Raw genomic sequence first — 22,265 nt, 5'->3', positions numbered from 1 at the left:
TCTTTCGTCAATTCAGCTTTTAAGCCCTTTTTGGCGAATTCAGAGGACTGGCGTCTTCCTTTATTGTTAGGGCCATAACTCAAGGATAGGGCAGGGGACACCCAGCCAGATGAGTGGGGAATGAATGAATGAATAATATCTGAAACCCTTCAGAGTCAGACAGAGATGCTGCCAGTCAATGCCTGCCAGGCGGAGTCCTCCAGGTGCTGCTGAACTACAGCTCCCATCATCCCTGGCCACGACCCACACAGACTGCTGCAAGCAGGGATTCAACACCCCCTGGCGGGCACCGTGTTGGTGACCCCAGCATTGGCCACGCTGAGTGAGATGGGCCAAGAGCAGCAGGTTCCTGCGAAGGACCAGAAGGGCCTCTTTGGACCACTATCCCGCAGAGCCGCTGTGCGAAGGCGACCTCTGGGTGGCGCTGCAGCAGGGACTCCCCCCCCCACCCGCTGGCCCCTGGATGCGAGGCTGTGGGCTGGCTCCTGTCCGAGCCCCTGCAGGGAGGTGGGGTCTGCCCCTGCTGTTCCCCCCGACCAACGGTGACCATGTCCTTTGAGGCCCCGTGCCTGGTGCTTGGGAGCAGCATCTCCGGGTCGGGCTAAGACCCTGCGGAGCCGCTGCTGCTGCCAGCCAGAGCAGGCACTTCCGAGCAAGAGAGAGCCGGAGCCGGACTCGGTGAGAGGCAGCTGCTCCCTCCCTCTGTTCCCACGAGGAAAGCAGAGAGGGCAGGTGGGGCAACGTTTCTCTCAGCAAGTGCCCGTCGCGCCCACACCCGGCCTGCTCCCGGGACGCTGCTGTGCCAAGAAAGTTGGTGACTGAGCAGGAAGGTGAATCGTTCATGCCGTGGCTGCTGCCACACCTCCGCCTCTCTGGCTCCGGCCGGCCGGGAAGGAGGAAGGAAGGCGGCAGCAGCCCGGAGGCATTCCTCAGCAGGCGCTTGGCAGAGCAGCAGCATGGCCGCGAGTGAGTCCTGGCCCGGGGGGCGGTTCTGAGGATGGGGAAGGGGTGAGCCCAGGGGGAGAGGGAGAGGAGGGCAGGCTCCCACTCCGGGTGCCCTGGCCCCTTCTCCTCCCGCTGCTCCTGCGGGGTCCCCTCCCTGGGGATTTCAGGGCTCTGCTCTTCCACAGCTGGAGCCAGCAATGCTTCTCTGGGAGTCCTTCTGGGCTCCAACCCTCTTGCTGGCTTCCCATCATGGGCATCTAGTTGGCCACTAGCTGGACTAAATGGGCCACTTCTGATCCAGCAGCTACAGGGCTCTTCTTAGCATCTTATGGTTGCTAAATGGAGCCTCCATGGACAGAGGCAGTCTAGCTTAGAATTGTGGAGAGCAAGAGTGGGAGATGGTGGCTTTGGAGGTTCTTAAGCAGAGGTTGAATGGCCACCTGCCATGGATACTTTAGTGGAGATTCCTGCATTGCGGGGGTTGGGCTAGATGACCTTTGGGGATCCCTTCCAGCTCTATGGACCTACCTGGGGCTTCCCAGAAGCATTCAGCTGGCCACTGAGAGAACAGAATGAGATGGGCCCCTGGCCTGGCCCAGCAGTCTCCGCTGACGTCCTTTTGCTCTTTGGTAGAACTGCAGCTGGCGTTCATCACTTGGCACAGCACCAAGAACAACCTGCAGCACCGCACAGCGGAGATGGGGGGCCAGCAGGTGATCGCGCGGCGGGGGCAGCCCTTCACCATCACCCTCCACTTCCAGGGTCGAGGCTACCTGCACGGAGACTCCCTGCACCTGATTGCAGAGACAGGTAGGAGCAGGTGGGGAGGGAGAGGAAGGGGCTTGGCCTGGGGTCTCCAATCCATGAGAGGAGAGGAGATACAAGACGATTAGGCACCTGCCCAGGAGGGAAAAGAACTCTTGGGCTCAAATCCTGCTTGCTGGTTTCCCACAGACACTGTTCAGCCACTGGAGGCTGGACTAGGTGGGCCACTGGGGGCTCTTCTTCTGGCCCCCAGCCCTCACCACATCCAGGGCAGCGCCATCCTTCCTCTGAGGAGGCCTACCCAATGGCACAGGACCTGCTGCAAGCCCCGAGGCCTCTTCTGGGTCCTGTGGTCTGCCTCGTCCACAGGGGTCTCTGCACCCCTCCCTGTCTTCCATCTGGACTGCCTGGCAAATGCTGCCTGCCTGTGTGCAACCAAGCCTTATGAGGAACGGTTGAGAGGAGATCTGAGAGCCATCTCCAAATATCTGAAGGGCTGTCACATGAAAGAAGCTTGTTTTCTCCTGCTCTGGATGGTAGGACTTGAACCCAGGCCTTCTAGCTACAAGAAAGGAGATTCCAACATCAGGAAGAACTTTTGACAGTCAACAATCTCCTTCCTTGTCCTCCTTGTGGACTCTCCTTCCTTGGAGGCTTTTAAATAGAGGTTAGATGGTCATTTGCCCTCTAGGATCTGGTTGAGATTCCTGCATTTCAGGGGGCTGGGCCCCCAGGGACCATTTTATGCTTGCAGCCCTGAGTCCAGCCAAGGCCACTGGAGCGTCTGGAGTGGGAAGCCCAGAGTTCTGCCTGCCAGCAGGTGCCAAGGGAGTCCCAGATCCTGGCGGAGACCCAGAGAGATCCTATTGCCAGCAGCAGCAGCAGCTGAAAGGGTCTCGTTTGGCGGCAGCGGGTGCTGCAGACAAAAGCAGGGCCTCTATTTTATGTATTCATTCTTGTATTTATACCCCACCCCCCGTTTCTCCACGGAGCTCAAGGCAGTGTCTGGCCCAAGGTCACACCCAGGGAGCTTCATGGCTTTATGGGGATTTTAACCCTCGTCTCCCAGGTCTTAGTCCTCCTCTAATCCCCACAAGAACAGCCCTGTGAGGACTGAGACAGGCAGTGTCTGGCCCCAAAGGTCACCCCAGGAATGTCATGGTCGGGTCTCTGTTGCTCTAGTGCAGGAGACAGCATGGGGAGGGGCACGGTGGCCCACCAAGGGGCGGCCTCTGTGGGCAAGCCAGTTCCCACCTTCCACGGCAGTGATGATGATGACGGCAGCTCCCTTGCAGTCCAGCTAGGCCAGCTCTTCCTGGCTGCTCAGTGCCCCATTGGGCTGCCTTGACCTGGCCTGACCCCCTGCGAGAGACCCTCCAGCTCCCCTTGACCCCCCTTACTCTGCAGGGCCTCAGCCAGACCAGCAGGCGGGGACACAATCCATCTTCCCAGTGGGGCCAGGACATCCAGACTCGAAGCGCGCCTGGAGAGCCACCGCCAGCGCCGCCAGCGGGCCCCGATCCACGGACGTCGTTGTCTGGCCTCCGGCTGGGGCCCCCATTGGGCGTTACCAGCTGAAGATCCGCGTCGACTCCGACCACACCTCCAAGTTCTACTACCTGGGGGACTTCATCCTGCTCTTCAATGCCTGGTGCCCAGGTAGGGTGTGGGGGGACATTTGGGCGGTTCCTTCAGACCCTGAACTGTGGGGTGGGTTTTAATGGGTGGGAGAGAAGATACTAATTGCAATTTACCCCTCTAGGCGCCCTCTCCAATTGTATTTCTGTGGTCTGGGTCGCTGCCTATCAGCAATGCAGCTCTGAGGACCCTGTTCCTTCTCATGCTTTCTAGCAAGAACAGGCATTTGTTAGCTTGGGCTGCTAATCTCCCCCAACCCTGCCAGGGTCTATTCCTTGCTCAGCGCTGCAGCGGAAGAGTCCTGGGTCTGCATCTGGGGGCTTGGAGCATCTCCCTGGGAGCATTGGGGGGCTTTCCTGGGCATCTCTTCAGTGGGAGGGAGCCTGGCATTCCCCCCGGCAATGGAGGGGAGTGGGGCCAGCACCCCCATGAGGCAAGGGGAGGCAACTGCCCCAGGCAGCAGGACCCACAGGGGCCTGGAGGTGAGGCTGGTCCCAGGAGGGGAAGGTGCCTCTCACAACCCTTCAAAGAATCTCAGAAGAGCCTGCTGGATCAGGCCAAGGGCCCCCTGGCCCACATCCCGTTCTCACAGTGGCCAGCCAGATGCTCCAGTTGGGGAAACCCACAAGCAGAAGCCGAGCACCAGCGCAGCCCCCTCCCCTCCTGCGCATTCAGAAGTGTTGCTGTCACCAGCTGTGGAGGCAGAGCAGAGCTGCCTGGCTAGTGGCCCTCAAGAGCCTCTCTCTCCTCCTTGCCTCCTGGGGGAGGGGCTTCCCTACTCTGACCTGTCCCCCTCCCCTGCCTCTCAGAAGATGACGTTTACCTGGAGAGCGAGCTGGAGAGGGAGGAGTACGTCCTGAACGAGCAGGGCCTCATCTACCAGGGAAACAAGAACTGGATCCGCCCCGTTCCCTGGAACTTTGGGCAGGCAAGTACCTAAGGCGAACCCCGGTGCTGGATCAGGCCAATGACTCTAGTCCCATCCTCACAGGGGCCAACCCAGTGGGAAGCCCAGTCAAGCAGCGTCTGAGACCAACCGCTTCCCCCATTCTTGTTCACCACACTAAGGTAGAGTGGCTGTGGCCATGGAAGCTCCCTTTAGGAAGGCAAAGTGCTGCAGGAGGTGCAGCCTCCCCTAGTCCAGGGCTGACTGAAGCTGGGGCTCCGAAGGCATTACTGGACTTCCAGCTGACCCCTCCATCCCTGACCCCTGGCCTGGCTGGGGCAGCTGGGAGTTGGAGTCCAGCAAGTGCAGGGGGAGAGCCACACCCACAAGCCCCAGCCAGACAAGGCCCTGCCCTCCCTCCCTCCCTCCCTCCCTCCCCCAGTTCTCCCTGGCCCCTGCCCTGAAGAAGAACCTGGCCAGGCCAGGCCAAAGAGCAGCAATGCAGCTGAGCCTGCAATCGTCTGAGTTTGCTTTTCTTAGCTGCCTCAAACCGAGTCAGGCCGTTGCTCCATCTAGCAGAGTATTGCCCACACTGACTGGCAGCAGCAGCGGCTCTCCGGGATTTCAGGCAGGAGTCTCTCCCAGCCCCACCTGGAGCTGGAGACCTTCTGCAAGCTGAGCTGGCCACCATCTTTCTCCTCTTCCTCTGCAGTTTGAGGAGGGCATCGTGGGCATCTGCCTGAAGCTGTTGGACAGGAGCCTGCACTTCTTGCACGACCCCGGCAGGGATTGCTCCTTGCGCAACAGCCCCGTCTACGTCAGCCGGGTGCTGAGCGCCATGGTAAGAGCTGCTGGGACCACCCAGCGCTGTGGAACCCCCCCCTCCTGAGGGCTGTTCCCTGATCTGCTCAGGGTGGGGCTGGTGGGACCTTCTGAGATGGGGGCCCAAAGCATTTGGCTGGACTTGCCCTCAGCCAGGAGACAGTGCAATGCAGCATGCGCAAGAGGCATCACCTTCCCCCTGCCCCACGCCTGCCACCCAGGAATACAGTGTACAGGCTGTTCCAGGTGGGGCTGCCATAGCTTATTCCGCTTATAAATCACTTCCCGAGAAGCACCTTGAAGCTGTTTCACAACACAGCAAAAACAATTAAAAACCCTTTAAAATGATAAACAACTCATGTACACAGACAGTTTTCCTTCCCCCGGAAAGAGCAGGCACGTGGCAGGGGTGCTCCAGGCTCCCGTTTCGACTGCTGCAATGCATTGTGGGTAGGGCTGCCCTTGCAAGGTGCAGCTGCCAGAACATTAACTGGTTGAGGAAAACACTGGTTTAAGACTCTGTTCTGTCTGAAACAAAAGAGGCTGGCTAAAGCCATGTGGCTGGAGCAACCAGCTCAGAGCTCCTCACATGGAGGGAGAGAGAAAAAACACAAAGGTTTGGTGACCCAATTCCTCTCCAAGTGACAGGTGATGACATAGGCTGAGGCTGGCAGGACAGCTGACTCTATGGTTTAACCCCTTCATGAACCAATTAGGCTCAAACACACTAGAGTTCGGTATATGAGGCTGCAAGTTCAAAGTACTTTGGGAGGCTCAGTCCAGTGGCTGTGAGCTTGGCTTTGCCTGGAGGGGCCCTCTGGCGCTCATGGGGCTGCCTGCCCTCCCCCCCTCCAGATCAACAGCAACGATGACAACGGGGTCCTCCTGGGCAACTGGAGCGAGGACTATTCCGGGGGCGTCCGCCCCACCGAGTGGAGTGGCAGCATCGCCATCCTGACCCAGTGGGACCACAGCGGGGGCCGGCCGGTCAAGTATGGGCAGTGCTGGGTCTTTGCAGCCGTGATGTGCACAGGTAGGGATGGGGAGCAATGCATGCTGGGAGCAACTCCCAGGGAAATGTGGAGGCCTCTGCTTCACCTGCAAAGCCAGAAGGGACAGTGCGGAGGGGACTGTCCAGCTACTATTTGTCAAGATCGTTGTGAAATGAGAAGTAGCTGTATTTTGAATAGGAAAGTGATAGGTTGCATTTGGGAACAAGAACTTCCTCACCTAGCAAGGAATTTAAGAAACACAGCATTTTTCCTGACTGAAACCTCGTAGAGAGGTTGGTACTTTAAGGGGAGGTGGACAGAGGGGGGGCAGTTGGAATACACAGGGCAACTTTTAAATACTGTCAGTGAAAGCAGGTGGCCCATCTGGGCCAAAGGGAGAGGCAGGTGTCCCAGTTTTCCTTAGGGGGAAAAACAGGGGGTGGGGCGGCCAAATAGTGGGCTGGAGAAATGGACCCCCGAGTCCCCTCTGATGCAGAGAGAGAGAGAGAGACTTTACTCTTGGGGCCCAGAGACTGGCCCCATGGGAAATGGGGCAGATATGGGGGTCCCTGTAAGAGCCTCACCCCAGCTGCTTTGTCACTGGAAGCTGAAGCTGCTGCTCCTCTCGCTATTAACATGCTCAGAGGCTAGTTACAGGAGCCAAGTACAGGATCCCGGCAGAACTGGCACAGCCATCCCTTCCCCGGTGGGGGGGGGACACAGCAGCACTTGGTTCCCCCAGCAGAAGCTGAAGGGCAGCAGGTGGGGAGGGGTCCCAGCTGCCCAGGACGGCACCCAGCTGCACCCTCCTCTCCCCAGTGCTGCGATGCCTCGGGATCCCTTCACGAGTGGTGACCAACTTTGACTCGGGGCACGAGAAGGACGGGAACCTGATTATCGATGTCTTCTATGACAAGGCCGGGCACCTCCTGCCCACAGAGAGCAAGGACAGCATCTGGTGAGATGGGGCTGCCTCCTGGGGGGCCCTTTCCCCCTCCCCTCCCGACTGCCAAATCCTCTGGGGCCCCTTCTTCTCTGCATCACATGATGGAGGGAGGACCACCCTGACTCAGGGGCTCCTTGCCGGGGAGGGAGTGAGGCAAGGGCTTTTCTTCCCAGGTGGGCCTTTGACCTCAGATCAAAGCCAAGACTGGGCTCTTCTCTGCCCTAAGAGAGATACAGCCCCAAGCGGAGGCGGGGGGGGGGACATCTGTCAGGGATGCTGTGATTCCCCCCTCCCTCGTGATGACCCCAGAGGTGCATCTTACCACAAAGCACACCCCTCCCAGCTAGAGAGACCATCTCTTTGGGCTCTGCTTGTCTTCTGCTGCAGGAACTTCCACGTGTGGAATGAGTGCTGGATGGCGCGCAGAGACCTTCCCCCCGGCTACCATGGCTGGCAGGTCCTGGATGCCACCCCCCAGGAGCGCAGCAACGGTGCGTTTCCCCCGCTCCTCCTTCCAGCCTGGCCTGGGCTTGGCCTGACTGCTTCCCCATCATGCCTCTCTCTGTCTCTGGGGGACCTTGGAGGGCAGCCCCATGAAGACGCTGAGCCAGTGGGTGGAAGCTGTGAAAAAGGCCAATGTCATGCTACAGATCTTTAGGGAAGGAACAGGAAATAAAACTCCCATTATCATAACCTTAGATTATAGAAATCTAAGGTGCGACCACATTTGGAGTACTATGCACAGTTCTGGTCACCAAAACGATATTGTGGAGTTGGAAGAGGGTCAGAAAGGGCGACTGAAATGATCCAGGGGTGGAGCAACTGCCTTATGAGGAAGGAAGCGCAGGGATATGGACGGCTCCTGGCCAGGGTGGCCCTGCTCTGCCTCCACAGCATCTGAATTCCACTTTTGGGAAGCTACAGGTGGGGAGGGGGCTCCTGCGCTCAGGTCCAGTTTGTGGACTCCCAGCTGTGAGAACAGGATGCTGACCTGGATGAGTCCCTGGCCTGATCCAGCCCTGACATTTCCCTTCCCTCCTGGCAGGGCTATACTGCTGTGGGCCAGCGCCTGTCAGCGCCATCCGGGAGGGAGACGTGGACGTGCGCTTCGATGCCCCCTTTGTGTTCTCCATGGTGAATGCTGACCGTGTGGCTTGGCTGCTGGACGGGGCAAGGAAGGAGAAGCTCCAGTGGGACACCAGTGCTGTTGGGAACAACATCAGCACCAAATGCGTTGGGAGCGATGAGCGGGAGGACATCACCAGTGCCTACAAATACCCAGAAGGTAGGGAGATGGAGGAACCCACGGCCACCCAGAAAGGCATCCTGCACCCGGCCAGCTGGCCTGACTCAGAAGCTGTAATCTGGATTCACCATTCCTGCAGGCGGTTACAGAGGAGCAGAACAGATTGTTCTGGCCTGGAGACAGAGCCGGTGGAGAGGCCTCTTGGCCAGCAGGCTCCTAAATTGCAGGGTCCGATTCCCTCATCTGAAGGCTGTGAAATTCTCAGCCAGCATGTCTGATCCTGCTTGTGATGGTGGCAGCAAAGCGCCTTTAGTGGCTGGGGCACAGGGAAAGCAGGAAGCCCAGGTTCCCTGGCTGCTAAGAGGCTGCCACAAGCACCTCGCGGGTGAGCCTGAGGGTTGCTGCACTTTCAAGGCTGGGCTGGGGCTGGGCTTTGCGGCGCACAATTGTTCTTGCGATTGGGTCTTTGAGGGCCTGGGGCCACAGGGAGGAAGCTGCCGCTGCAGGAAACCTCAAGCAGCCGGAGCACCAGCTGGGAGTGGCTTCTACGAGCTCTGCTCTAAAAAACAGCAGCTGCAAAATGCCTGCAAAAAGATCCACGTGAAACCACTGAGTGGGGTCATCTGGAGTCCCTTGTCTGCAATATGCTGACGACACACAGCTGTCCTTTACATCTGCAGGTGGGCAGTGGAAGTGCTGGACTATTGTCTGGTCTTGATAATGGAATGGATGAGCGCCAGCCAACTGAAGTTCACTCCGGATCAGGGTGGTTCCCTAGACTGGATGGCGGGGAGGTGGCCTTGATGGGGTTACACTCCCTCTGAAGGAGTGGGTACGCAACTTGGAGGTACTTCTGGGTCAGGCGGTCTCAGTCGCCCAGAGTGCTTTCTAGCAGCTTCATCTGGTGGCCCAGCTGCACCCTTCTGTGGTCTATGCTCTGGAAACCTCTAGCTTAGATGACCGCAACACATTATGCGTGGGGCTGCCTCTGATGAGAGTTCAGAAACTTCATCTGGTGCAGAATGCGGTGGCCAGGTTGCTCACTGGGGCAAGATGGTTGGAGTATATAATGCCAATCCTGACCCAACTGCTCTGGCTGCCAATTTGTTTCCAGACCCAATTCAAAGTGCTGGTGCTGACCTATAAAGCCTTCAATAACTCAGGATATGACTGACCTGGACCCTGCGATCATCCTCTGAGGCCATTCTTTGTGTGACTCCTTCACGAGAGGTCCAGGGGGTGGAAACATGAGAAAGGGCCTTTTCTGCAGTGGCTCCCTGCTCATAGAATGCTTCCCCCAGGGAGTCCCGCCTGGCGCCTTCATTACATGTCTTTAGGTGTTAGGCAGAAACATTTCTCTTCTCCCGGGCCTTAGGCTGGTTAAACAACCTATGACTTTTTCAAGGTGTTACTGGTTTTTCTGCTTGTTTTTGTTACGTTATGTATTTTGTGTTTTTGTTTCGTATCTTTATGTTGTAAAAACTACCCTGCGATCTTTGGATCTTTGGCAGGCAGCTTATAAATTTAATAAGTAAATAAAGTAACATAAATAAGTTCAGGGCTGCTAACCTGCTGGTTCTGCTCTGCCTCCCTGGTGAGAGACAGGAACACAGTCCCAGTTGCTGGAAGCCGCGGGGGGGAGGGGGCTGCTCTTGTGCTTGGGGGTCCTGCTTGCTGGTTTCCCCTTGGGGCATCTGCTTGGCCCCTGTGAGGAGAGGAGGCTGGACTAGGAGGGCCTCCTGGGGCCTCGTCCTGCAGGGATCATCTTATGCAAACTGCAAGTAGGCTAGCAGAGATCTGGTGCCTCTGATGGCTCCCAAACTCCTCCGCCAGTGTGGTGTAGTGGTTAAGAGCGGTAGACTTGTAATCTGGTGAACTGGGTTCGCGTCTCCGCTCCTCCACATGCAGCTGCTGGGTGACCTTGGGCTAGTCACACTTCTCTGAAGTCTCTCAGCCCCACTCACCTCACAGAGTGTTTGTTGTGGGGAGGAAGGGAAAGGAGAATGTTAGCTGCTTTGAGATTCCTTCGGGTAGTGAATAAAGTGGGATATCAAATCCAAATCCAAACTCTTCCGCCCTTAGCCAAGCTCCGGACCCAGGGGGTGTGTGCCTCACCTCGTGCACTCACTGGCCTTGCCTTGTCCTTCCTCGCTCCCCACAGGCTCCCCGGCAGAGCGCCGTGTGTTCCTGAAGGCCCTCGGCCAGAGGCAGCCGCTCAGCCCCCCAGTGCGATACAGGTCGGGAGTCCTTCCGGTTGCGTTCTCTGTCTCTGTGGAGGACAGGACCCGGGAGCCGCCGCCGGCCATGGCCCAGACCTCTCTGAAGCTCCAGCTGGTGGAGAGTCCTGAGGTGGGCCAGGACATCCAGCTGGTGCTGGCGGCCTGCAACCTGGAGTTTGTCCACAAGGAGCTCAAGCTGAGCCTCAGCGCCCAAGCCGTGCTGCACGATGGCCACCCGAGGCCGCCCTTCTGGCAGGAGACCCTGTACCTCTCCCTCCGCCCCAGGGAAGGTAAGGCGAGTGGTAGGGGGAGCGGGCAGGCCTCCTGAGGCGCTGTCTCTGGGTGAAGGAGTGCCGCCCGCCTCTGACACGGGCCTCTTTGCAGAGAAGGAGCTTCCTTGGACCATCTCCTACCAGCAGTACGGGCAGCAGCTGGGAGAGGATAAGCAGCTTCGCGTCATCGCGCTGGGCGAGGAAAACACTACCTGGCTGAAGACCCTGGCAGAGAAAACCATCACCATGGCCAGCCCCAGCCTGGACATCCACGTAGGCACATCGCCTCTGGGTTGGCGGGGGTGGCACAGTGGGCTGCTCACCTGGGAGATGGGACAGCTACTGTGGGGTCGAGTGCAGGTTTTCCAAAGGCTCCAAAGGAGCCAAGACACATGACCGGCTCCCTCCCTGGCACACACCTTGCAACCCACCTGCCTCCCTCCGATGTGGTTTGGGTGGGCTAAAGCCATGCAAGCTCAGCAAGAAACATCCCAGCCTTCTTCAAAGTGGGGAACAAGCTTGCCCCCCCTCCGCCCAAGTTTCAGGCTAGGCAAAGAGAGGGCTGGGGGGTGGGCACCTGTCCCAAAGAGCCCCCCTCCCTTCTGCTCCTAACCGCTTGGTCCTTGGCACAGGTATTGGCCTCCGTGGTGGTGAACCAGCCCTTCCCGATCCAGGTGGTGTTTGCCAACCCCCTTTCGGAGCCCGTGGGCAACTGCGTCTTGACCATGGAAGGCAGTGGGCTGGTGAAGGGCCAGCCCCAGATACAGTGAGTAAGGGGGCAGGGGGGCAGGAAGGCTGGTTGCAACTCATCCCTCCAGGCGCCCACATGCATGGGGTGAACAGTTTCAAAATCCCATCCTTGGCAGCAAAATTTAAAATCACAGACTGTAAAACTTTGTTCAGGGAAGGAAGTAAAATAAGACTTACTTACTTTATAACCATGCACTGGATCACAGCAACAGCAGTAATAAAAGCTATGCAAGCAAAATACTTACATTTACAGTACAACAAGCTGGCATCTGCCTGGCACAGGGGACATTTGCCCTCTTTGTGGCCAGAGGAAGAGAGAGGAAGAGGAGGTACTCTATGCTCCTCCCTCTCCTAGAGAGGAGGGGAAATGGCATCACACAGAGCCCTCTCTACCAATCGTATTTCTATGGTCTGAGTCTCTGCCTGTCAGCAATACGTCTCGGTGGTCTTAGCTCCTCCTCCTCAGGCGAACTAGCAGGAAGAGGCGTTTGCGAGGTTTGGCTGCTACCCCCTGGGGAGAGGCTTCCACTCCCGCGCTTGATCTCCTGGAGGAAGGGCCGGCCAAGGATGGTTGGGGAGCAAGCCAGTCAATGCACAGTTCTGCGTCTCTGCTCTTTGGCAGATCTTGGGGGCAGGATCCTCCCTGCTCCGGGTGTGTGTGAATGTGCACGCGGCCCCTTCTCCTCCCCGTCCACTATCAGCTCTGGAGCCATTTCTGAGCAGGAGCATCCCCGGAGGCCAGGGGCCCAGCAACACCTTCAGTTGCCTCTCTGGCACCCTGGAGCTACAAACAGCAGAGAGACCTACAAGCAGGAAAATATGTGCCTAAAGAGGCTTTAGAAAAAAAGGAATAAGCAACCATACAAACGGGAAGATTTAGCCTCCTTTCTGATTTACAGGAGCGTAGCGTTGGGGGCCAAAGCCAGTCAGGGAGGGAGATGCTGTATTTTGTCGTGAAGGGGGTGAAGGGGCAGAGAGAGAGAGGAAGGGGGGAGAGAAGGCGACGAAGACCCTCTCCCACAGGGGCCTCCATATATCTTCCTTCTCTTTGGTCAAGAGGTTGGATGGCCACCTGTCAGGGACAGAATCATAGAACTGTAGAGTTGGAAGGGACCCCTGAGGGTCATCTAGCCCAACCCCCTGCAATTCAGGAATCTCAACTGAAGCATCCTTGATGACAGATGATTTATTTATTTTCTCCACTTCAGGGGGTTGGACTAGATGACTCTTAGGTTCCATTCCAGCTTTGCGCTGCTATGGTTTATGCCTCCTTGGCACTGTGAGTGCCCCCCTTCCCCCCCCCCCGGCCATTTGGGGCTCAGAGCTGGTAAGAAAGGAAAGTGTGCCGCCCCTTTGGTCTCCTCCCTGCCAGGCTCCTCTTCTCTTTACAGGTTGGGGCCCCTGGGCCCCCGGAAGCAGACCAGCGTCCGGCTCCAGCTGACGCCCTACAAGAGCGGCCCCCGGCAGCTGCACGTCACGCTCAAGAGCAGCCAGTTCCCCCCAGTCAAGGGCCACAAGCAGCTGCAAGTGGCCCCCCGCTCGGGATGGAGGTGTCGCAGGGACTGACTAAGCCGGGACCCCCGGCAGCGCCTGGAGGGCCACGACTGCTCAGACCCCCTTTGCCCCCTCCTGTAAAAGTCTGCATTCCCATCCGCCGCCTCGCCGGTTCCTTCTGCCGCCGCAGACCCCCGCCGCCCCCCGTCCAGGCAGGGGGCGGGAAGCGCAGGCAGCAGTCCTTCCGGGGAAGACGCCTCGCTCTCCTGCGCCCCAGTCCCGCGCAGACACACCGTCGCTGGTGGAGATAGAGACACTTACCGTAATTATTCAATCAATGTCATAAAAAACTGCGGCTTACAAAGAGAATAAACCAATTAGGCTGTCAATAAAAGCAACTCTTTAGAACATAAAATCGGCAATAAACTAACGCGTGTGCACAGGCTTTCCTGAACCAGAATGTCTTGCGCACCCTGCTCTCCCCAGCGAAGGCGCCTGCCTGAGGTCAAGGGGAAGGGAGTTCCAGAGGGTAAATGCTGCCGCACTAAGCGATCGGCTTTTTAGAAATGCGAAATGCATGGCAGTTTGCGCGGCGCCACCTGCTATTTGTGGCCTGCAGGGAACACACCTGAGCCGCGTCCCGCGAATGGGGAAAACCACACGAAGCGTGAGAAAGCGAACCCAGCAGAAAGCAGCCCGCCCCGTAACGGGCAGCTGCTTGGAAAGGCCCGTCGGAACCGCCCTGCCAGCCGCACGTGGCAGAGATAAGGGCGGCAGGTGACGCCAGCCTGATAAGGAGCCCGGGAGAGGCGAGGGGGCCCCACCCGACGGGCCCGGCAGAGGCAGCCTCGCCATCCTCGGCCCCGACCGTCCGCCCGCCCGCAGCCAGCCCGAGGCAAGAGGAGGAAGGGACAGAGCCCGCGGCCCGCAAAGCGCCATGGGCCAAGGTGAGCGGGGACTCCCTGGGCACTGCCAAGCGGTCCAAACCCGGTGCCACCCCAGAGGCGTCTGCTAGGCTCCTGGCGCAGCATCACAGCGCGGCGCAACGGAGGCTGGCCAGGCGGGCGGGAGCCCCTGGCCTTGAAGGGAGGAGGCCGGCAGGGAGCCACGAAGCGGGGCGAGGGTGCTGGGTGCAAGCTGGGGGCGTCTCAAGCTGGGGGCGTTTAGGCCCGGCTAAAGCGGGGGGAGTGGGAAGGGTACCAAAAGAGCAGGTGGGTCGGAGGGGGCTGACGAGCGCAGCCCGGTCGAAAGGACTCCTCTGCAGCCAAGAGCAGGAGCAGAGCTTTGGGCAGCAACCTCAGGGACAGGAGGAGTTCGGGGACCAGCCCCGTTCTCACGTGCGGCGTGTGCGTTGCTCTGTCACACCCAGCGGCGTCAGGCAAGACCCCCCTCCCGCGCACTTTTGCAACATGGCTTCCCCCCGCCATTCCAAACAGACCTCAGCAGAGCCCCACTTCTCAGGGGTCGTGAGCAGCCCCCTAGGCGTCTTTCAGGGGAGAGAGGGACATTCCTGGCTGCGGCAGCCTAGCGGTCAGTCACTACTGTCCAGACGCCGGCCTCTGGCCCATCTCGAGGAGAGCTCAAAGACCCCCGCAGGGCCTCGTGGCCCCTCTCTTGCCTACCTGCGCCCCCGCTCCTTTGCCAGAAGAGCGGGAGGGGAGCGGAAGCGACCCCCACCCCGCCCTGCGCGCCGCCTGCCCCCTCACCGCCCGCCCTCCTCCCGCCCCGCAGCCCTACAGGTGTCGAGGTGCGACTTGCAGCCGTCGAGGAACAACGCGGCGCACCGCACGGCGGCCGTCAGCACCGAGCGCCTGGTGGTGCGGCGCGGGCAGCCCTTTGCGCTCACCCTCCACTTCCGAGAGCCCGGAGCCCCCCGGAGGTACCTGCGCAAGACCTGCCTGGTCGCCCAGACGGGTAAGCTCCGGAAGAGCCGGAGGCTGAAGACCCGCGGCTCCCCGGCGGCCCCGCCGCACCAGGAGCCCCGGCGCGCCTCTCGCGCTCCTCCGGCTGGGAGGGGAGTGGTTGCCGGCTGGCAGAAGCGGCGGGAGTCCACCAGGAGACGCACCGTCTGCAGCTGCAGAGCAGAGCGGGAGGGGGGAGTTAAGCATCACAGGGGAGAAAAGGAGCGGCAGCCTGGAGGGAATTCCAACCCCACCAAAAAAGTAAGGCGGGTCAGAGATGAAGGCGAGATGAACAACTGAGAGCGTCCCATTAAATTTCTCAATCATTTCAGCGGTCCTGTAAAGGGGCTCCGCTTTGCTGGGCACACGAGGGGTGGGACTTGCACCTTCGCCAGCAGCAGTGCCCCAGCCGGGGGTGGGGACAGAGAGGACACGCCCACGGACCCTTTTTCAGGAAGCTGTGGCTCCTGCATTGCAGCGGGTTGGACTAGATGACTCTCGGGTCCCTTCCAACGCTACGGTTTTGAGGTCAGGGTCCTGGGCCACCTCGCTTAGGACTTTTTAGACTGCTTGCCAGCGATCCTCCAGCGCGTTCAGCGGGTGGTGGGGAGGTCTCTGCCAGCTCCACATGGAGATGCTGTCAGGATTTGAACCCGGGACCTTCTGCTTGCAAAGCAACTAACTCTCCCCCAGAGCTAGAATGCCCTTCTCGGAAGGAATGCAGAAAAGTAATTGTGTCGCACCGTCTCCTAAAACAGCTGGGAGGTGTGTCATATGTTTGCACTAGATGTTTTAACACCCCGGTTAAAATCAGTTTGCCCTGAATGAAGCCCTGAATTTGGCCCTGCGGAGGCTCGCCGTCCACCCCCGTCTGACAGGACTGTCGAGGAGAGCTCAGAGACCCCCGCAGGGCCTCGTGGCCCCTCTCTTGCCTACCTGCGCCCCCGTTCCTTTCTCCAGCCAGCCCCCCAGCAGACCTGTCCCCCGCCCCTCGCTGCCTCGCGTCCCCTTTGGGCCATCTCGCGTTTCTGGCTGCAGGGCAGCGGCCATCCCAGGCGGACGGGTCCCTGGTGCGCTTCCCCATCTCCCGCCGGGGCCGCCAGAGCGGCTGGGAGGCTTTCGTGGACGCCCCCGAGAGCCTCTCTTGGACGCTGACCGTGACTTCGCCCGCCGACGCCGCCATCGGCCGATACTCCCTCCTGCTGCAGCATGGCCGAGGGGCTCCGCGCCCGCTGGGCACCTTCACGCTCCTCTTCAACCCCTGGTGCCAAGGTAGGCAAGACGCGTCGGTGCCAACCAAGGCCAGGATGCCGGAGCCAAGAGGGCAGTGGGTGGGGTCGGAAGGTCTGCTGCCGGGAGGGGGCGGCGCAGGGGGACCCCTGCCAACCAGAGCAGCCCCCTCCCAGGGCTGTGCTGCCACCCCCCTGACGGCCCGTCTCCCGCAGAGGACAGCGTCTTCCTGCCCAACGAGGCGCAGCGCCAGGAATACGTGTGCAATGAGGAGGGCACCGTTTACTGGGGGCTGGAGGAGGCGCCCCAGCAGCAGCCCTGGGACTACGGCCAGGTGAGCGAGAGACCCATCCCCGCTCAGCCCAGGGGTCGGCTGCGCCTGCCGGTTTGGGCCAGGTGGGCGGCCGCACCTGCGGGGCTGCTCCTTACTGCTGCGGAATGGTCGGGATGGTCGGGGGACGCGAGTGGGGCTCCCCCCATCCTCCAGCCCTCAATTCTCCGCCTCCCTTTTCAGTTCGAAGAGGACATCGTGGACCTCAGCCTGGCCCTGCCGGCCATCGGCCTCTTCTGGTTGCAGGACGCGCCCTGCGCCCAGCGCAGCGACCCTCTCCACGTCTGCCGCCTGGTCAGCTCCATGGTAGGTGGGCAAGAGCAGGAGGCAGAGTCGCCCGCAGACCCGGCCGGCTTAGTGGAAGCAGCTGCACATGCTCAGGAACCCTCGGGGCCGGGCCGCTCGCGCCCCCTGCTGGCCACGGGGTGCATTTAGCTGCCATTCCTGCATTGCAGTGGGGTGGACTCGATGACCCTTGGGGGTCCTGCTGGATATTTTTTGATAGGCAGCGGGTCGGATATGTTTTACAATTTATCCTCGCTATTACTCACATGTGTGAGCAGAACGTTTAAAGTTAAAACAATTAGTTAGCGGAGTTCCAAACCCCATCCTTTGCAGCACTAAAGCGGAAACTTCGGGACTCGGCTGTGTAGCCTTATTGCCATTCATCCAGGCTGGGGTAACAGACTGGATTTCCCCCTTTCCCTCTTAATGAAAAGAATAACACAGCAGACTGTAGACCAAGCGTGAAAACAGCATTTACGTGCATAAGTCTTGCGTTCCACTCCAGCAGCAACAGTAACAAAAAGAAGGCCAGGAAAATGCTCCTTGCAAAATGCATAGTTAAAAAGGAAGTCTCAATAAATGTCTGGCTGCCTCGGAAGCAGCGCGGAAAAGAGAACAGTTCTGAGGCAGGAGGAACTCTGAGTCTTAACCCTTTCATACCTGCAACGTTATTTCGACTGTGAATTCCCACAATCCCTTCTAACTCTACATTGTTATGTTGGGGGGGGGGCTGGACAGGCCGCCTTTCTCCTTGTGCTGCTCACTTTTTGCTCTTCCCACCCCCCTCCAGCTGAATAGCAAGACGCACCAAGCGATCCTGGAGGGTGGCTGGACCGGGGACTACAGCGACGGGACGTCCCCTTTCCAGTGGCCGGGCAGCGTCCCCATCCTGCGCCGGTGGCTGGCAGCGCGAGGGCAGCCTGTCCGCTACGGGCAGTGCTGGGTCTTCGCGGGGGTCCTGTGCACAGGTACAGGGTCCTGTTCAGGGATGGGCCCCAGGCGAGGAAGGGGCCCCTGCTGCCTGAGATGGTTGCCCCCCCCCGCCTACTCTGCTAGCTCTGAGGGACTGGACCCCCTCCTGCGGAAAGGGGTTTCGTGTCGAGGGAGCCGGTGTAAATGTCGCCCTCCTAAGGGGGCGTGGGCGAATCTGCCGTTCCCTAAAGCTAAAGGGTTGTGATTCCTGCACGGAAGGGGGTTGGACTGGACGGCCCTGGGGGTCCCTTCCCCCGGGAGCCCTCTCGCCGCCCAGCTCCCGCTGCCTCTCTCTCTGCAGTGCTGCGGAGCCTGGGCATCCCCACCCGCGTGGTCACCAGCTTCGCCTCCGCCCAAGACACGGCCGGCCGCCTGCGCGTGGACGAATACTTCGACGAGAGCGCCGCCCTGATCCCCGGCCTCTCCGAGGCTGCCGTCTGGTGAGGCGCCGGGATACTGGAGTGGGGAGACGGACGGGCTTCGGGGTCCCCCAAGACGCCCCCACCCCTAAGACATTCCCTCCCGGTCTCCCGCAGGCCTTTCCACGCCTGGAACGAGTGCTGGATGGCCCGTCGGGATCTGCCCCCCGGCTACGACGGATGGCAAGCCGTGGATGCCACGCCTCAGGAAGAGGGCAGCTGTAGGTCCCGCGGGCGGGCGGGGGGCTCAAGGGAGAAGGGGCGGGACACTGGCATTGACCCCCGGCCACAATATGGAGAGAGCGGGATGGGGGAGCAGCTTCCACCTAGAGGGGGGTGAGGGATGGGAGAGAGGCCATCAGTCAGGGATGCGTTAGGTGGGACCATTGCATTGCAGGGGGTTGGGCTAGATGACCGTTGGGGTACCCTTCTCTACAGGTCTTCCGTGATTCTGACTAGCTTGCCCTTTTAGCCACACTGTGTAGCCCCCTCGCCTCCACCGCCACAAGCCAGAGGGGGGCTTCTGCTTGGACCACCACCAGAGGCTAAAGCAGGGGTACCTTGGGCCACAGGGGCCACCCCTACCCCACTTGTCGTCCTCCCCTTCCTCTCCAGACTCCTCGTTTTGCGGGCCAGCCCCTGTCCGGGCCATCAAGGAAGGCCGTCTGGACCTGCCCTACGACGTCGCCACCTTCTTCGCAGCCACCAACGCCACCTGCGCTGCCTGGGTGCGACAGGACAACGGGGACTTCCAGCGTGCCTTTTCCTCCACGAAGTTCGTGGGCAACAACCTCAGCACCAAGGCAGTGGGCAGCGACCGGTGCGAGGACCTCACACACCACTACAAGCACCCGGAAGGTAAGTGGGGCAGGCGAGCTCTTGCTTTCTGCTTGGCCCCCCATCCTGGGGTGGGCTCTAAATCTCTGACCCCGCCCCCCCCCATTCTCAGCCAGCCAAGGAAGAAATTTATCACCTGCTTCCCTGAGGAGCAAAGTGGGAATGGCTTCTGGTTTTTTTGCAGGGTCTGCTGCAGAGAGGGCTGTGCTGAACAAGGTCTCTCACGAACAGGAGCGGCTCCAAGACCAGATTGAGGGGGACAGCAGCCCCCCTCAGCCTCCACTCGCCCCTCCGGCCCAGGAAGACGACACAGAACCTCTCCTCTTTGCCCACATCCAGGCCAAGAGCTCCTGGCCGCTGGGGCAAGACGCCCCAGTCTCCGTGTTGGTGGTGAACCGGACTGGGGAGGAGAAGAGCCTGGCACTGGTTCTGGGTGCCCAGCCACTGCAGTATGATGGCAAGGCCCTGGCGCAGTTCTGGAAGGAGGAGTATCACTTCACTCTCCCCAGCGGGCACGGTAAGGTTGCTGGGGAGGATTTGCTGATTGCAATTTATCCCTTTAGGCGCCCACATGTGTGGGCTGAACGGTTTCTCAAAATCCCATCCTTGGCAGCAAAGTTAAAATCACAGGAATTAGGCTAAATCCAACTATGAAGTAAGCTGGCTCTCCCTTTCTTACCCTGATTTAACAAAGAATCAGGGAACAGCCTGGGAAGTACGGTAAGTTTAAAAATAGAATTTACTGAAAATCCTGCATTGGTTAACCTCAACAGTTGCAGCAAAAGCTATGCAAGCAAAATACTTCCGTTTACAGTATAATCAGCTTCTGGCATCTGCCGGAGCTGGAGCAGATAAAGGGCATGTCTGCCCTCTTGGCTGGTCAAAGGAAGAGAGATGAGGGGAAGTGACATCACACAGAGCCCTCTCTACCAAATGTATTTCTATGGTCTCTGCCTATCAGCAAAACAGCTCTGTGGTCTTAACCCCTTCTCATGCTAACTAGAAAGAAGAGGCTTTTCTTAAGATTGGCTGCTACTCTCCTACACAGAGAACCAAAGTTGGAAGGGGTCGAAAGGTGCATCTAGAGAAAGTGCCCTGCAGCCAGTGCTGACCCTCTAGGGCTAGATGGGCCATTGGTCTGGCTCAGGAGGAAGATGCATCCTGCAAACACCCCTCCCATCTAGTCCCAGCGTGCCGGGTTCCTTGAAGAGGCATCACAGCCTGTGATGGACAAGTCCTTGGGTGCCCTCTGTGACTCTCCCTGAGCCCCCGCCTTGTTTTCCAGAGGAAGCCCTGAGCACCACGCTGCCTTACGCAGAATACGGCCCAGCCCTGTGCAACAACTCCCTCTTCCTGAAGCTGACGGCGCTGCTGAGAGACACGGCCTCCCATAGCAACCACCTGGCCTGGCAGGAAATCCGCTTCTGTGCCCCCGGACTCAACATCCAGGTCAGTGGGAGGCCAGAGCAACCCCCCCCCATTTCTCCAGCTAACTGCACAGACACAGCTGAGCCCCACTAACACCTGAAGGCAGAGCAGAGAAATCAACTACTTTCAAATCCCCCCCTCCAGCAGCTCACGGTGGTACACAGGGTTCTTCCTCCCCACTGCACAACCACCCTGTGAGGTAGGTTCGGCTGAGGAACAGCGATTGGCCCAAGGTCACCCAGGGAGCTTCATAGCTGAGTAGGCCTTTGAACCCTGGTCTCTCCCAGGTTGCACCACAGTATCTCAAGAAAGGCCTCCTCCAATGGCTGTTTTGAGGGGGTGAGCCCCCAGTCCCCTTTCCCGACCGTGAGCCCTTCAAGGGGAGGAGGAGGTCCTTGTTTCTTCAGACTTGGGGTGCCACAGCAAAGCAGGCTGGGTAGAGCCCTGCCCCCTCCCCATTAGCAAGCCCAGTGGGTCTATGGCTTCAGCCCACCCCTGCCCCCCAGACCCCCCAGTCCCTGTGCTGCCATTGTCCTGCTTTCTCCATGAAGGTCCCTGAGCGCACAGCCCAGTTCCAGGCCACCCAAGCTGAGATCCAGCTCCACAACCCCCTCCCGGAGCCCCTCCCAGGCTGCCTCGTCTCCGTGTCAGGATGGGGACTCATCCACAAGACCAGGAGCTACAGGTGAAGGGCACTCCTGGGCAAGGTTGCTTTCTTTGGGGTGGGGGTGGGGCTCAAGCCCTCTCCATGAAGGAGAGAAGGCTCCCTGGCAGTCCAGGTGAAGGCAAAGGCACGCACTCCCCATGGCTGGATCAGAGCAAGCGGAGGTGGGACTGTGCCAGCCCAGGCCCTCTTGTCTGCCAGGATTGAGGGGGAAGGGCTCTCTGCTGAGGTGCCAGCTGGATTCACCTGCTTGGCACCTCTGATAACAGACGGCGGGGTGGTGTTTATAGGCTTGGGGGGAAAGGTGAGGAGCTGCTCTTAGAATCATTGAATTGTAGAGTTGGAAGGGACCCCGAGGGCCATCTAGTCCAGCCCCCTGCAATGCAGAAATCTCAGCTCAGCATCCCTGACAGCTGGCCATCCAGCCTCTGTTCAGAAACCTCCCAGGAAGGAGAGTCCCCCACCTCCCCAGGGAGTCCCTTCCACCATCAAACAGGTCCTCCTGTCCAAAGTTCTTCCTGGTGTTGACATGGAATCTCCTTTCTTGGAACTTGAGTCCTGCCCGAGATGCCCCTTGGTGCCCCTTGCCAGTCTACCATTCTGATTCCGTGAATCCATCTGGAGCAGGAGAAAACAAGCTTGCTCCATCCTCCTCCTGAGCTGCCCCTCCGCAGGAGAGCTGGCAACCCCCTTCTGCCCCTAACAGCCCCCTCTCCTCCTCTCTGCAGGCTTGGAGACATCCCAGCTGGCAGCAGCACAGCGCTGAGGATCCCCTTCACGCCGACCCAGGCGGGGCCCCGGAGGCTGACAGTGCATGTAGAGAGCCCCCTGCTCCAGCCCCTCAAGGCCTGCAGGACCATCCAGGTGGGGGCAGCAGCTTAGAGCTTCTCCAAAGCAACAGGACCCCCTCCCCCGCATTACCATTAAATGCACTTGGAGTGACACCCGCAGACCGTGGCTCCTTCTTCATCAGCCCAGCGCCAGCAGAAGGGGGGCTGTGGGGGAGCTCTTTCCAAAAGCAGCAGCTCCCCTGTCCCCAAAGCAAGCTGGCTGCTCTCCTGCACTGCTGTTTAGCAGGTAGAGCCAAAGGACAAGCGGCACCTGTGCAGCTCCCTCCTTCCTCTGCGTTATGTCTCGGCCTGCAATCTCCTTGGGGCAGAGACCTGGCTTCCTCCGGTGCTTTGTGAAGCCCCAGGTGCATGGGTGAGGCGCTAAAAATGATC

General features: G+C 59.5%; 2 protein-coding genes across 5 annotated transcripts; both read left to right on the top strand.

Annotated features, from left to right (window-relative positions):
* Positions 1-861: 861 nt before the first annotated feature.
* On the top strand, positions 862-13,134 carry LOC128416746 (protein-glutamine gamma-glutamyltransferase 5-like). 2 transcript variants are annotated; one of them, XM_053394831.1, is made up of 13 exons: positions 862-966; positions 1,579-1,755; positions 3,118-3,369; positions 4,158-4,276; positions 4,947-5,075; positions 5,912-6,089; positions 6,868-7,006; positions 7,382-7,485; positions 8,040-8,279; positions 10,402-10,749; positions 10,844-11,004; positions 11,364-11,497; positions 12,873-13,134. In XM_053394831.1, the coding sequence occupies exons 1-13, from the start codon at positions 957-959 to the stop codon at positions 13,045-13,047; spliced, it is 2,166 nt and encodes a 721-aa protein (XP_053250806.1). In that variant the 5' UTR covers positions 862-956; the 3' UTR covers positions 13,048-13,134. The 2 variants fall into 2 exon arrangements, with proteins under 2 accessions (XP_053250806.1, XP_053250805.1); XM_053394830.1 differs by lacking the exon at positions 862-966 and having other exon boundaries at positions 1,310-1,755.
* Positions 13,135-13,789: 655 nt separating this feature from the next.
* Positions 13,790-22,235, top strand: LOC128416744 (protein 4.2-like). 3 transcript variants are annotated; one of them, XM_053394827.1, is made up of 13 exons: positions 13,815-13,922; positions 14,707-14,889; positions 15,915-16,148; positions 16,322-16,440; positions 16,621-16,743; positions 17,513-17,690; positions 17,996-18,134; positions 18,231-18,334; positions 18,729-18,971; positions 19,135-19,467; positions 20,236-20,399; positions 20,930-21,063; positions 21,771-21,986. In XM_053394827.1, the coding sequence occupies exons 1-13, from the start codon at positions 13,913-13,915 to the stop codon at positions 21,922-21,924; spliced, it is 2,118 nt and encodes a 705-aa protein (XP_053250802.1). In that variant the 5' UTR covers positions 13,815-13,912; the 3' UTR covers positions 21,925-21,986. The 3 variants fall into 3 exon arrangements, with proteins under 3 accessions (XP_053250801.1, XP_053250802.1, XP_053250803.1); XM_053394826.1 differs by lacking the exon at positions 20,930-21,063 and having other exon boundaries at positions 13,790-13,922; positions 21,771-22,235; XM_053394828.1 differs by lacking the exons at positions 13,815-13,922; positions 14,707-14,889; positions 16,322-16,440; positions 20,930-21,063 and having other exon boundaries at positions 15,991-16,148; positions 21,771-22,235.
* The last annotated feature ends 30 nt before the right edge of the window (positions 22,236-22,265 follow it).

This window comes from Podarcis raffonei, chromosome 6 (genome assembly GCF_027172205.1).
Source record: "Podarcis raffonei isolate rPodRaf1 chromosome 6, rPodRaf1.pri, whole genome shotgun sequence".
NCBI classification, from domain to species: domain Eukaryota; kingdom Metazoa; phylum Chordata; class Lepidosauria; order Squamata; family Lacertidae; genus Podarcis; species Podarcis raffonei.
The sequence above is the reverse complement of the archived record's forward strand: the minus strand, read 5'-3'. Positions and strand labels throughout refer to the sequence as shown.